We start from the raw sequence: 15,817 nt of genomic DNA on the forward strand, positions 1-15,817 counted from the left end.
GACATTGTGAATCTTTGCATAAGCCAGCATTTTAAAATTATTTCAACAGCAAGTATTTTTTGAGCTTAAATCTATACTTATTATAGGATGAAACAAGCCATATTAGATACAGGACCTTTTATATATCTGATGTTTATTGGGTAAGAAAAATAAGATGTGATTATGAGATGACATTATTTCCATTTATGGAAATAAATGTCATTCACAATACACAATTGTGTCTTTAATGTTACATACTAGGGAGTTTTTTTCCTTCTCTTTTTTGTTGTCATATTTTCTCTAATGAATACGTACTAAATTTATAATAGAACTAAAAAAACTTTCTTTTAAATTGATGCTTGTAGAGAGTAAGATTTCTATTACAAGTAAGTCTCGTAGGGGTTAGAGACAGTGACTCATGTTGAATGGATACAATTTGGATGTGGGCAAGTGAGAGGACATTTTAGATGGAGAAAACCTCATTCATTCATCATATGAGTCTGCATGCATATATAAGAATGAATATAACAAATCGAAGGTCTCATGGACTTGTATGTTCCTATAAGGAGAGGTAGACACTAAACATCTTAAGAAAAATACATATCATCTTATATGGTGATAAATGCCAGGAAGAAAAATAAAGCAGGAAAGGGAAATAGGGAGTTGAGGGTAGAGGACAATTATAAACAGGGTGCCCAGTGAAGACCTCTTTTGAGAAGCAATTCAATACAAATTAAGGACATGAGCGAGTAGCCTATTTAGATATCTAGGAAAGAGTACTCTAGACAGAAGAAACAAATTTGTGAGGCAAGCACATGCATACTGTGTTTGAGGAAATCACTGGTATAGCTGGAACAGACAGAGTTAGAAGGAGAGTTGAGGGGGAAGGCAGATTATAGAGTCTTGTCGGCAGTTTTTAGAATTTTGCCTTTTATTTGAAATTATATGGAAAGCCACTGCAGAGGTCTTTGAACAGAGAAGTGACATGTTCTATTTTAGGTTTTAACAATACCATTCTGGATACTTTGGAGAATACACTGAAGGGACACAAGGGTGGAAGCAGAGAGACCCAGTAGGAGGCTATTGCAGTAATTCAGGCAAGAAATAATGGTGGTTTGGATCTAGTTAATGGAGGTGATAAGAAATGGCCAGATTGGTGTAAATCGTAAAAGCAACATGATTTACTGGCATTCAGGTAGGGAGGGACAATGTGAGAGAAAAAGAATTAAGGAAGACCCAAACTAGGAAAACAAGAAGAACTGAAATACCATTAACTAAGGTGGGGGAAAATGTGGGAGGAATAGATTGGAAGGATATTAAGAGTACAAGTCTAGACAGGTTTGATTTAAGTTGCACCTTAGACATCCTAGATACAGCTAGGATGCAGCTGGAGTTTATGTTTAGACTTCAGGAGAAGAGGTCTAGTGTGGAGATAAGAACTGAAGGATGAACAGCATGTAGATGTATTTAAAGCCATGAAACTGGATGAGATCACTAATGGATTCAAGATATGAAAGAAGAGATCTGAGGACTGAGTCCCGAGTTACTCCTGTATTAAGAGATGAGAAGAGATAAGAAGGAACTAGAAAGAGACTAAAAAGGAGCAGCCGGTGAGGTAAGAGGAGAACCAGGAGAGTATGTTGTCAAGGAAACGAAGCAAAGCATTTCAAAGAGGAAGAAGTGATCAACTCTGTCAAATGCCTTTGATAGGTCAAGTACAATGAGGATTGAGAATTGGTCATTAGATTCCTTGGTGACCTGAGAAGAACAGTTTTAAAGGTGTGCTGGGTGAAAGGCTGATCAGAGTGGGTTTAAGGTGTGTGGGGGTTGAGAAGTTGGAGATAGCAAGTATTATGTAGACAACTGTTTTAAAAGAATTTTGCTGTAAAGAAACATACAGATGCGGTCACTAAGGAAAAGTAGAAGTAAAAAGAGTTGTTTCTATTTTTTAAGGGAGAATAACAGTACATACACTAGTGAGAATGATGCAGTAGAGAGGGGAAAACAATATTGTAAGAAGAAAGTGAGAACTGCTGGAGTGATGTAACTTAGAAGGCCAAGGCGATAGATTTCAGAGCACATATGTAGGGTTTGGCTTTTGCTAAAATCAGATATGTATTGGGGATCACCAAAACCATCCTCAGGCTCCATGATTCTCCAGGAGGACTCACAAGACTCAGCATATAGTTGTTCTCATGGGTATGATTTATTACAGTGAAAGGATACAAAATCAGCACAGAGAAAAAATGCATGGTGTGAAGTCCAGAGAAGCCAGGTGCATTCTTCCCAGTGTCCTCTTGCAGGAGAGTCACACCAGATGCATTTAATTCCTACAGCAATGAGCATGACATGTATGAAATGTCGTCCATGAGAGAATCTTATTAGAGATTCCGTGGCCAAGGTTTATATTGGGGGCTGGTCATGTAGACATCGTGTGCCTCTGTGCTTTCCATGTACTAGAATCTCAACCAAAGGATGAAGGTGTTGAGCATAAACCATATTGTTTGCAATACAATTTCAGCAAAATGAGCCATTCTTACCATTTAGGAAATGATGGGAAACCTCCCAAAATCTAAGGTCTCAGACTGCAGCCCAAAGCCAACCTTATATGCAGTCCACTCTAAGGATAGCCATCTCAGGCCTGTTCTGTTGGCTCTTTTCTGCACAAGGTCCAATTTATTCATAGTAAGAGGAGAGGAAGGATCAGTTTGGAGGGTGATAAGCAAAAGTTTGGTAATGGGACTGAGGATACTGTGTGGAGACGAAAGATTTTTTAAAAAGCAATATTTATTTTTAAAATAATACATGTAATTGTCAATGAATAAATGGAATGCTGGTTTCTTTTTAAACCCAGGTGCACAAGGTAATGTGATAAGATACATCAGTATGATGGGGAGTATATTGCTATGGCAACCATAATTGTTCTGGTGGTTTTGTGATATTTCCAATTTCAAATAAATGATCTGACTTCATATAGCGTATAAAATCTAATATTCATGTATATGCCAAATACAATTGCACCTCTTATATCCAATATAAGAAATGGTAAAAACATGATTTGCTAGACAAGGTGTCCTGGTTTTTGTTCAGAAAACCAAAGCCTAGCTGTTAAAAATGCAAACCACAAAATGGTATATATACTAGTTACAAGTATATGAAAGTGTATTTCTATATCTTATGATGGGGAGTTATATAAATCATTTAATTTTTGTCTATAAAATTGTTCATATGTATAGAGAAGTATTTAGTGTATTTATTAGGATACTAATCCTTAATCCATGCCTTGGTGATTTTTTTTCAATAGGGTCAAGAATTTGCTCCAAAAAGTGTGGCAATAATTGGTCATTCTATGGGTGGCCTTGTTGCAAGAGCATTGCTTACACTGAAAAATTTTAAACAAGATCTGATCAATCTTCTTATTACCCAAGCCACACCTCATGTTGCTCCTGTGATGCCATTAGACCGTTTCATTACAGGTGAGTGCTGTTACATAAACACTAACTGACTCCCCCACTGTTACTTAGGGTAAACAAATCCTTGCAGCTACTCCCTTTAGAATATGCTGCAGGTTTATCCATGTGTGAAGCCGCTTTGGTTTAAATTGGCACTTCTAATTCTGAGTATCTCTCTTTTTGTGACTTTCAACTTAGGCTCATAATTGAAACTGCTGTTAGTTTTCTCCATCTGTAGCATCTTAACATGGAGGGCACGTGTCTCAGAATCTCTAGGTATTTGGGCTTCAGTTTAGTTATTCTGGAGGATGACTCCTCTCTCTCAAAATGTGTTTAAACTTCCTGTGTTTCATTAACTGTGTTAACTGTTCTAAGTACTATATTCAAAACAAGCTTATATTTAAGTAAATAGTAGAAATGCCTTGTTTTTATTTTATTTTTGATTTTTGATTTAGTTATTATGCTTTATTTGTGGTGTTGCAGTAAATATTAAATGCAGAATCTAGAACAAAATGTGTATGTTTTAATGCACCACACAAATGTTTTCATTACTAGAATACATTTCATCATTTCACTGTGTTCCTTAATAGATCTTTTCAGTCATAGCTGTCTTGAATTTGAATTTCAAGGGCTTATTTTTAAATAAATAGGTCTGCTAGGTCCTGGGTTCAATCCCAGTACTTCCATTTAAAAAGTAAGAAAATAAATAGGTCTGCTAACACTTTATATGGTGAGGTAGAATTGCTAATTATAGAGGTCTTACTATATTTCGGGTATTGTGGTAAGGATTTTACATGATTATTATGTCATTTGATCCTTACAGCAGTCCTTTGAGGTAGGCACAATTGTTATCGCCATGTTCATGGATAGTAGAAAGAGGCCAAGATAAAGTTCTTGCCCCAAGTCACATGGCAGGAACATAATGGAGCCAGTATTTGACCCTAGAAAGCTTGTTCCTGGGCCTGTGCTCTTAACCTTTGTACATGCTGTCTCTGAATTGAGGCACATTATGTTAACAGAGAAAGTAAAATTATGGGCAGTACTGTAATGTTGCAGGGAATTTTGAGTGAACAGTAGGAGTTTATGATTGCTTTTGTCTCATTAAATAGCAATAATGTCACAGAATAAGAGTTAAATGCCTAGTATCTCAACTTTTTATTAAAGAAAGCCAAGTATTATCTTCACTGCTTATTGGAATATTGTATGAGTAGAAGAAAATCTTTAGAAATAAGTATTTTCCTGTTCAGTAAATTTATACTTATTACCCTATCAGAATTTGCATTATCTTAATTGTGATGAAAATTTTGTTTATAGATAAGTGAGAAATATACCCAAGTAACTCCAAACCAAAGTAGTTCTCCAAAGCACCCATCGTAACATAACATTGCCAAACTTGCTGGACTATGTGGTACAACAGTACTTACAGAGAAGTTTGATTTTTTTCCCTTATGTCATTTAAAACTTTGCCTATGGAAATCTTGTAGTAAAAATTTTCAGTTTTATTACTGAAGTTGTTTAAATCTGCTTTACTATTAAATAATTAGAAATTATTATTTTTAATAGGTTTAGAAAAAATTAAAGGCATAGACAAGTCATAATACTTGTCATTACAATTGAAAACTCTTATTCTGTTACTTCATTTTATATGGAATATGTAGGTGAGCCATGCAGGTTGAATTAGAATTACTCAAAATGCATTTTAAAAATCTCTGAGAAAAGAACTTTCAAGAGACTCAGGTTTTGTTTTTGAAGGATAGTGATGGTCTGTCTCTAAAAGGCTTAGGCTGAAGGTGATTCTTAGGGTCAGGGTACCTTTCCAGTAATTAGCAAACCTCTGTCCCCATTTGTTCCGTATTTATTTTTTATTTCATTAAGTCAGAATTAGAATTTAAAAAAACTAAAAGTTGAACAGGTGGTAGATTTTACGTTTTTAGGAGATCTGTGTGACCTCCAGAAGTAGATTCCCTGTTTATACTTGGTGGAAACACCATCCTTAAACAGGGGAAAGGAAACTTGCACTGGGCTCTGTGCTTTAGACGGCCCTGCTGTCATGTTGCCATTCCCACAGCTTCCCCACTTAGGAGTCTGTACCTTTACTTCTGGACCATGATCCAGGTAACCAATCTTCCAGACTTTTCTTGTCTCTATGCTCCAAGCCCACTTCCTCATACTATGTGGACCTCTTTCCTGGATCTGTCCTCAGGGAAGTTATATACAGCCCTAAGCTTGAATTGTGGCCAGGAAATGGCTCTGCATGAAGTACAGATAGAGCTTGGATGTGCACAGAAAGACCATGTGATGCAGGATGGAGTTGGGGTGGGAAGAGAAGGAAGCCAGCACAGTGATCTGCTCTCCCTGTGCTGCCATAATGCAGTGTCCAACTCTGAGTTGTCCTAGAATTCTTAATTTGAACCTGGCCTTCTGGGTTATTTCAATGATATGTTTGTCAAGGTAGGCAGAGGAAATATATTTGACTTAATAGTTTGTTAGCTGGAATTTTGACTTTTAAATATTTAGATATATGGCATGTATACCCCATTGGTACTCTTATCCCAGGCCCTGGAGATGTTAAGAACGGGTCTGCTTGGTCTCAGTCTAAATGAATCCTGCTGAGATATTTAATGGGAGGAGTTTGCTGTTCCAGAATGTTAAAAGCCATCAGTGGGATCAAATGCGAGGATAAAAACGCATTAAGTTTTGATAATCAGAGCAGGAAATGAGAACTCCCTGTCCTGACCCCAGATGTTTGACACTAAATTTTTCTCATCTTCCGTAGATAAAGTGGAAAAATTGTCTGCAGGTTCTTCCCTTTGAACAACTTGTTATACTAAATGGATAGAACCTTCTTAAATATCAGATTTCCCACAGCATAGAGTTACATGACTAATGTGAATGTCATTGTCCTGGCAGATTGTATTTTAAGAACTTACATTTTATTTAACTTTGCATGATCACCAGGACTACCGTGGCTGCAGAAGAGAACTGCTAAGCCCTCATAAGCGGGGACACTGCCATGATTAGGAAGATCTACAACTCCTTAGCATAGCAAACTCATATCTTTGGAAGAATTTCAGGGGTTTCTTGCTATCTGTGTGGCCCATGAACAGGTAGCATCCTTGTGGAATGTAGAGACGTGTTTGCATATGGGCTTGTCAAACCTGATAAAATTTGGGTATCTTTTTTCTTTATTGATACCTTTACTAACTCTTAGTATTTGTACTCTGATTTAATGGGGAAAGTAGAATATGTGTAAAGATACTGGTTTTATTCAAAATAGAGAAATGTGGGTGACGTTGCTTATAGACAATTCAGATGACTTAATCAAATTCAGTTTAATATTAGTGTTAAAGATATGTTATTGTTGCAGGGAATGATTACTAATTTTTAATATATGTCTTCTTTGTTTCCTACCAGATTTTTATATGACTGTAAACAATTATTGGATTCTAAATGCTAGACAAATAAATTTAACCACGCTTTCTGTAGCTGGAGGATTCCGGGATTACCAAGTTCGTTCAGGACTGACTTTTCTACCAAAATTAAGCCATCATACCAGTGCCTTATCTGTTGTGGTAATCTTTTTTAAGATTCTACTGAAATAGTTACATGATGGACACAGTGGGGCATGAAAGGAGAAGTAATATGTAGTTGCTTGGAAATGATTGCTGAGTTGGTGTAGCAGACTGTGTTGTGCATGTGTGTGCTGTGTGTATGTAAGAGAGAGAGAATATGAAGAAATGAATTTGAATATTTAAGGAAGGCAGAAGCATAGATACTTACATCCATAGAAAGTGAACATGATCTTAGAAACTTTGTGAAAATGACTCTTATTTATGAGGAGTGATTGTTTCTTGTTCAAAATAAGTGCCTGTCTGTTGGTTAGAGGTTAAGTATGAGAAGGTGTGGACTAAAGTCCAAGGGCCCCTTGTTATATCTCAGTGGTATTCTATATACAATGGGAGTGGAAGATCAAACATTTCATACTTCTCCTGCATTTCATACATATTCCTTTTAGGACTTATTTATTGTATTTTTAACCTTGAAGCCTTCAGTTAAGATCTTAACTTTTTTAACTCAGTATACATGTCATCTTCAAATATAACTTAATTTCTAAAAAGAAAATTCATAGCATTTCTTTTGCTTTTGGGGTGACAGTTCTTTGTTTCATAGTGTTGTCTTCATACATGCTCCTCTGCTCAGCTCATGTACTGTCGCCCTACCTTACACTGATGTTCATTCAGTAAGCAGGTATTACTGAATGCTTGCCATACATAGGACTAAAATTATTAAGCTATTCTGCTCTTACCCACCATTTGCTTACAACTGGAGGACCTGCGATATAACCATAATAGCTTTGGAACTAAAGTGGTTAATCTCTCATACCTCATTAGTAGTATGAATCTTGTTATTTGATGCTGAATATTTTTGGCAGATATTTGCTAGAAGTTCTCAGAACTCTGAATATGAACTCCTTAGTAATAGTAAACATAGATGTTTTTAGTCATATAAAATTGGATATAACTTATTTCCTAGATTTGGTCTGGAACCTGATGCTGCATTGATACCACGTCCTGCAGCTTTAAAAGAATTTGATCTTTTTAATGGTGTGTGTGTGAGTGTGTGTGCACGCTTCCCTCTGTTCTAATCCGTTTGATAATGTATTGTGTTCGAGGCAGCTTATGTATCTGAATCTCTGATGAAAATATGTTTCACTTATGGAACTTTCTCAAAGCTGGCTATTGGATAATTTGAGTTTTATTTATCTTTTAAATATTTAGTTTTTAGTCCCTAAATAATCTAGTCTTTTGTATATCTACATGTATGTTCTTAAAAAAACAATTATTAAGAAGTAATTTTTTGATGATTATCTCAAGAACGGTTCAGTGACATTCACATCCATTGGGGCTGGAGAAATTGTTGAAGTTAGACACTTAGATGTATCAGAAGGGTAGGCCGAACTGCTGTAATATTCTCTCACACAGGTAGCAGCACTTAAACACAACAGAATTTAACGTTTTACTCATAATTGCCCTACATGTGTGTTTAAATGGTGGGTGGTTTTTGAAGGGGTCTCGTGAAGGGACCCAGGCTGACAGTGCTCCCTCTTCTTTAGTGCTTTACTTCTAAGATTGCTCTAATCATCACTGTTTCAACCCACAGGAAGTGGGGAGGAGCATTGAGAGGAGCAGTCAGGCCTGGGAAGGGCACGCGTCACTCTTGCTCACATACCTTAGAGAAAACCTAGTCACACCTTAGGGTAAGAGAGGCTGAGACATGCAGTCTAGCCAAGTGCACAGGAAAAAGAGAAGTTTCTGGCGGACATTCAGGAGTCTTTACCACAAAGATCATGAGCAACAGCCTTTATTATTTGTGTTGACTTTCCTTTTTTTCAGCTGTAGTGCAGATGCATTCATTACACTGAATGAAAGAAAACCAGTTTTATGTTCTTGGTTAATAGTGGATACTGTCTACTGTGCATTCTTACTCTACTGAGCATCTAATATAACCTTAGAACCACAGTGAACTCTGGTTGTCTCAATTTTTAAATTAAGTTGTCAGCAGTAATTTCTAAATAAGATAGCTAATGTTTATAAGTTCATTAAGTAAGCTATAGATTCCTCCAACTTTAGTGTGTGTGGAGTCCAAATATACATTGTCGTTTGCAGAGTATAAGGGTGACAATGACTCGATGACTCCTTAGAAGTTATAGATACCCCCTTTTTAAAGTTACAAATCCTTTTTTTTTTAATCTAAAGAGAATGTTAAGCCTCTGTAAAATTTCTTGCATATAAGGCTGATATTTCCTATTTTCATTTTGTTTTAACAGTTCTAGTAAGGGCATCTCATTGTGCTTTTGACAGTGCAGAGAGAGATGCTGTGAAAAATAGTATCAGATTTATTTAATGTTCCCCTGCTGTGTGTAAGATGCTTTTCACAGGGATGTCGTTACCCGGCACGAGAAGGAGTTTCTAGTGCTTGGAGGGTGCTGTACCATTGTTGGGAAGCCTTCTGCAAGTAGTTATGTGTTTTAGTATGCTTTTACCATTGGTCTCTAGCCAGTAGTATGTATCGTAATCATCTAGGGAGTTTTTTTTCTTCAAACTACGTAAGCCTGGACCTCACTTACAAGAGCCTGATTCGGTAGTTTTGTGATCAGGTGTATTTATTTTGAAAAGTCTCCCCAAGCTTAGGTATTTCTCAGGCATACCCTGGTTAGAATTAACATTTTAGAGTTTATCAAGTGATAGTCTAGTCAGAACTAAAATTACTAAAATACTGTAATTTATACATACAGTATGATTCATTAAAGAATCAAACTTGACATCTTATTAGAATAATGAAAAGTTAGACATTAAACTTTAGTAACTTATCTGTGAATGCTTTAATAATCTTTTAAAGGTTAATTTAAGCTTGACTAACCAGTAATGACAAACAGGATCATTTTATGCAGGATATATCTTAATATTTTTGGATCACCTTTTTATAAAATGCATCATTTAAAATATCTATGCATCATAAAATAGTGAAGTTAATGTTACATGTTTTTAATGTTAGCTTATAAGAATTTCAGACCTTTTGGAGAATAACAAAGCTTTTCTTAAGTATGATTTTTTTTTCCTTTTCTTTTAGAGTTCAGCAGTGCCTAAGACCTGGGTCTCAACAGACCACCTGTCCATTGTGTGGTAAGTTAATATAACTTATTTTGGTAATTTTTGGTGGTCCTCTTTTTCTCATCAATGAATTGTTTTGTTAGCTTTCTTAGAGCTTTAGCTGTAAACAGATTTAGGAGAAAGATTAATTTAGGAGCTTAAAACTCCAGCCTTTGTTCTTGACTCGGTTTGACCAAGGTGCCCTTGACAACCTATAAAATCATCTCCTGAAGAACCAGTAGTGTCAGTCTTAAATGAAGTTGTCAAAATTTTAGACTTTGTCATAGTTGGGCAGAATCAAAGGCACTTGTGGTAGGACTTTCTGAGCTCTTGGCTAGTCACCAAACTCAGGGACTTGAATAATGTGGCACTGACCATTCTAGAGCAGCGCATGGGAAACCAAGTCCCTTAATATAAGTAAAGAAATAGATAAATAGGGGTCAAGAGATACATAGAACCTAGTATCTTATCTCTATATATTTTGGCTTAAAGATTCTCTTTTCACCTTCCTCTGACTGTGCAGTGGTGTCTGCAAGAACCACAACAGTTCAGACATGTGAAGATGGGATAGACAATATGTTTATAGCTGGGGTGGGCAAAGAGGTTTAGGGAAGACAGAGAGGGCCCTGACACTTTTGCTCTCAAACATCCAGGAAGATTTAATTTACTTTATTTTTATATGTTTCAACTTTTGAAATACATGCTTAAAAATAATGATCTCTTAAATAATTTGAGTTTACAGCATTAAGGGGAAGTCATATATTCCATTAAATGATAAAATTGTTCATGTTTGTATCAAAAGTATATTTTTAAAGTTTTGTTTGTAACACTTATTTTATTCTTTAGGTGTAAACAATTGCAGTTGACCACAATTCGAGCATTCTTTGATCTTATTGATGCTGATACTAAACAAGTATGTATTTTTAAACTAAAAATTACTTCAGTGAAGTAAAAGCTTTTGTTGGAGCAGTGATAGATTTAATACTTTTCTTTACTTTGATGAAAATAGAAGTCTATACTTTATATTGACTGAACTTGGTTTCAAAATGGAAATATTTTTATCTGATAATACTTTGATCACTATTAATAATTAAGACTGCAATAAAAGTGAAAAAGTGAAAGGATACCTTAGATCTTCCCCCAGTTCTTTCCCTATGCTGTTTAAAATTTGGTATGTATCCTTCTAACTTTTTTAGCTTAAGGGAAATACTTACTGCAAGTATCCTTATGCATTAGGATCAAAATATCTACATTCATTGAATAACACAAGCTCACCAGAACTTAAATCATGTACTTCTAGAGTCAACTTTCTGTATTGAGATTTTACATATAAACTCTCCAAACCAGTGATTTTCTAAGTTGTTCAGTTAGCAGGACACCTGGAAATCATATTCTTCTTTCATCTCTTTCTTGTCTGCTAGCAGATAAACAGTAATGGGCATCAAGGATTTCAGCAAAATTCGGAGAATTCTATTAACTTAATTCTATTAACTTTTTTTTCTGTGAATTGAGAACAGATTGCCATCATTCATCGTAAGAAGCCTTTCACCTCACCTCAGGTCATTTTGCAGTGCATCATTGTGCCGTGGAAGTATGTTTTGATGACTATGGCTCTGGCTTCCCCTTTTAGAGAAAAAATTCTTTGTGTTTTAGGTAATTTTTTTCCATTGTGGCAAAGTATTGCAGCCCAGATATTTTTTAATTCTTTCCCCTGAAGGCTTCAGTTCTTTGAGACTGTTTATTATGTGTGGTTTCTTTCTCAATAGATCTCTAGGTAATGCTCTCCTTATCCTTGTGTCTTAACCTTGCTCCTGTAGCATTCTCTTTTGGGAGTGGGGTACTATCTGCATTTTTTTCCTTAACCCTTTGGGAAGCTACATAACAATTATTAGAGACAATAATGGATACCTAGCTCTTTCCTGAAGAATGCAATAAAAGACCCAAATTGTTCTTTCACCACATTTTAAACCACCAGATACTGTATTTAAGTTAGTATATTTATTAAAGTAAATCAGCTTCATCGAGTTAACACTGTGGAATCATGTTGTCATGAATGCAAACATTTTGCAGGTTTTCAACCTTGTTTTAATTATGAGTCTTAACTATGGCAAATCTTTTTAGTCTGTTTGACTAGATACCATAATAGGATCACTTAGAATTTGTATTTGACCAGTTTGTATTTGAAGTGGCATTCAGTAGGTTTAGGAAAAAACCCATTTCAAACAATGAAGAACAAGTGCATCTCAGATATATTTTTAAAAATTGTACATAAAACTGATTATAATAAATCAAATCTTGTTTTCCGTTAAATTCTAAGATGACAAAACTAGTACTCACATGTAATAAATTATAATTCTGAATGGATAAGTATTTTACAGACACATTTTAAGAGACAGATGCAAAATTTTTGATAATTCTGCCAAGAATCAAAATATGAAACTAAGTTCTATTTCACAACTCACTATTTATGATAGACTAAATACTAGATAATCAAATATTAGGATATGATTCCTACTCCTCAAGAAGCACATAGTTTAAGAGGAAAAGCAAGCATATATACTAGGAAACTATAACTCAAAGTGTAATTAGTCTCAAACATGTGGTACTAAGAAATCAGAACTAGAGAGTAGTTTTTGATGGTTATCAGCATAAAAGTCAGAGCTGAAAACTTGTGAATGGGTGGATTCCCTAGAAAGTCAATAAGAAAGGGAGAGTCTGACTTAACTGAACTTTTGGTAGAGACACCTATGATTTTTAATTGTTTGCAAAACAGATGTGGCTGCTTAAAAAAACCCAAAAAACTAATTTTGTGTTAGACTGAGTTGATTAGAGTATAGGGTTTGCATCAGTGAAGATAAAATTACACTCTTCTCCACTCTAGTTATACAGTATCTACAGAACTGTATTCTGTTTAGTATGTTGTATTTTAAGAGGGACATCAACAAGCTTCAGTTTATCCTGGGAGGCAGAGTAGTGAAGGGTTTGAAACAGTCCTATGAGAAACAGTTAATATTTTTTAAGTTGTTTGATCTGTAGAAGAGAGGTTTCATTTGGGTGGGGGATATTATAACGGTCTTTAATTTTTGAAGAGCTATCCCCTGAACTAATACATCAAAGTAACAGGGAGTCAGGTATTTGCTCTGAATAGGGCAGAACACTCTCCTTGTAAGAATTCTTGAAATGTCCTGTCTTACAAAGTAGCAAGTTAGGAATGTTCAAGCAAATGCTGGATGACTTCCTAAGGAATTGAAATGATTAGTGGACCTGAGTCCTCACTGTCATTTCTTTGTCATTCTCTTGCTGTATTGTTATTAAGAAAATCACTTACCTGTCAGGGCTTCAAAACTTAAATTAGAATATTGAATAGTGGTAGATTTTAAATGGATTTTATACTCCAGTGCATTTTCTTTTAAGGGAGGGATTGATAAAAAGTTGACAACGTTTATTATGTTAGATTGTTTAAAAACAGACAACAAAAATTCTGTTGTCTATCCTCATTTTCATTTCATGAAAGAAAGTATGTTTTGATGCAGAGAAAGTAAGTGGGACAGAGTAAAGGAAAGTAGTTTCCAAGAAGAGGTAGTTGGCAATTCATATTTTCTCTAATGGCCAGTGAATTCTGTGTTATGAGATTGGCACTGGTTTGAGTTTGGAAACTAGAATATTGGAATCACTAGACCAGAGGATCTCTTAAGTTCTCTTCTGATTTTATACATCTTTATGTTTTTGTTTTTAACTGTTACTTGAGGGGCACTATTGCATGGTGGTTAACGATACGGGCTCTGGTTCCAGGCTGCCTGGGTTTGAATCCTGGCACAGACTCTTTATAGAGTGTGACCTTGTGCACTTTCCTTCATTTCTCATGTTTTAATTTCATCATATTTAAAATGCTGTTAAAAGATTATCATCTCCTAGTGTTCTGGTGGTAATTGAGTTAATAACATGTTGAGCACTTAGAATAGTGCCTGGTCCAGAGTAAGTAACTGTTGGCTCTTATCATTATTACTTGAAACCAAGTTTCAGTAAGTCATCACAGTGGATATAAAAGGATACAGAATGTATCAATGTTCTTTCTAGATAACTCAAAATCCCAAGAAGAAATTGTCGGTGTTGAATCACCACTTTATAAGACACCCAGCAAAACACTTTGAGGAAAATCCATCAATAATTTCTGACTTAACAGGTTGGTGGTAATAATTTATTTTAATTTTAAGTGGAGTTTTGATTATTATTTTTAGGTAAATTTGTTATTAGCAGACAGTCTCTAAAGCTGCAGTGCTTCATGTTTTATAATCCTATTATACTTTATAAATTTCTCTATGGTGGTTTCTTATGAGGTTCTTGGCTAAGGAGGGGAAAAGTAAAAAAGCCATTTGTAAGATGTTGATGATAAAAATTTTGTACTGAAAGTAACATGACAGAAAAATTTGAAGAGTTAAATGTCTCTGTTTTCCTAACAGCCAGGTAAAATAAAATAAAATGCTATATTCTTGATTTAGTTACTTAGTATCATTCTTCAGTCTTTTGGTTTAACAGCATATCTTTTGCTGGTGAATTTTGCTTTTAAATGTATCTGTCATACTTTACATAGTTTGGAAAATGAAATCTGTGTTTCCTTCTGTTGATTCTTCCTAGAGTTAGACACCAAATAGATTTTAAATACTTTACTCGATGTGAATGCTAGTTGACAATGAACATGTCGAGAACATCTCACGAGATTTTCTATTTTAAAATAGCCAGTGTTCAGGAAACTGCTTCTTCTTCAAATCCTGTTATGATTGAGAAGTATTCAGTAAAAGAAATCATTTAATATTAAAAAAAAATGCCAAATAAGTTAATTTCTTCTTCCTTAGGGACATCTATGTGGGTTCCAGTAAAAGTTTCCAAATGGACCTATGTGGCTTACAATGTAAGTATACCACCAATGGATTTAAATTTTTTTTTTAATGTTTTAGTTTTTATCTTTCAAAGTTACATTCTTTTAAGAAGATAGCCCTGTCATTTTCCCATATTAAATCAATTTAATAATAATTCCTTAATAATAAATATCTAGTCAGTGTTCAATTTTTCAGTTTTATCATAACTGTCAAATTTTTTGTTGTTTCTTTGTTTTTTAAGTCAAGCTGCAAAAAAGGTCTGCATACTATTTGTTGATATGTCTTTTGTTCCTCTTTTAATCTGTAATACTTTTTCCACCCTTCTTGTTTTCCTTGCACTTTTGTTGAAGAAACCGAGGCATTTGTCCTATAGAGTTTCACAGTCTTGATTTTGCTGATTGCACTCCTGTAGTGTCGTTCAGTATATTCCTTTGCCTATTCTTTTCCTGTGACTTAGTAGTTCTATCTAGGTGCTTCATCAGATTCAGGTTTTTGTTTTGTTTTTGTTTTTGCTAGACTATCTCTCTTTTTGTGATGCTAGCAGCTGTTGGTAAAGAAGGCCTGGAGTGATTAATTCATTTGGGGGATGCAAAAGGAATGGTACTCTGATTAGTCCTTCCTCATTTATTAACTGGAACTCTGTAGAAAAACTTCTCACCTACTAAATTTATCAAAAATGGAACAGATTACAAAGGGAAAAAATGATCACTGTTTGGATCTTAGGATCTTATATTTACTGGTTTTCAGAGTAGTGAGTTGACTCACAAGCATCCTCCATCAGTGACCATAGGATGTTTGGGGGGATTTTCCTCCAGTATTATGATGAACTTGGACATACTTGTGTTTCTGTCTAAACTAA

At 35.1% G+C, this 15,817-nt stretch overlaps 1 protein-coding gene across 2 annotated transcripts in view; it reads left to right on the forward strand.

The window, feature by feature from the left end:
• Positions 1-15,817, forward strand: part of PGAP1 (post-GPI attachment to proteins inositol deacylase 1) — a 70,102-nt gene that overhangs the window by 15,715 nt on the left and 38,570 nt on the right. For both annotated transcript variants that reach the window (XM_064485128.1, XM_010979739.3), the window contains exons 4-9: positions 3,284-3,455; positions 6,846-7,003; positions 10,062-10,114; positions 10,928-10,994; positions 14,159-14,264; positions 14,935-14,990. In XM_064485128.1, coding sequence (XP_064341198.1) covers positions 3,329-3,455; positions 6,846-7,003; positions 10,062-10,114; positions 10,928-10,994; positions 14,159-14,264; positions 14,935-14,990 — 567 coding nt within the window. In that variant the 5' untranslated portion in view covers positions 3,284-3,328. The remainder of the gene's footprint in view (positions 1-3,283; positions 3,456-6,845; positions 7,004-10,061; positions 10,115-10,927; positions 10,995-14,158; positions 14,265-14,934; positions 14,991-15,817) is intronic.

The sequence above is a fragment of the Camelus dromedarius genome, chromosome 4 (genome assembly GCF_036321535.1).
Source record: "Camelus dromedarius isolate mCamDro1 chromosome 4, mCamDro1.pat, whole genome shotgun sequence".
Classification (NCBI taxonomy): domain Eukaryota; kingdom Metazoa; phylum Chordata; class Mammalia; order Artiodactyla; family Camelidae; genus Camelus; species Camelus dromedarius.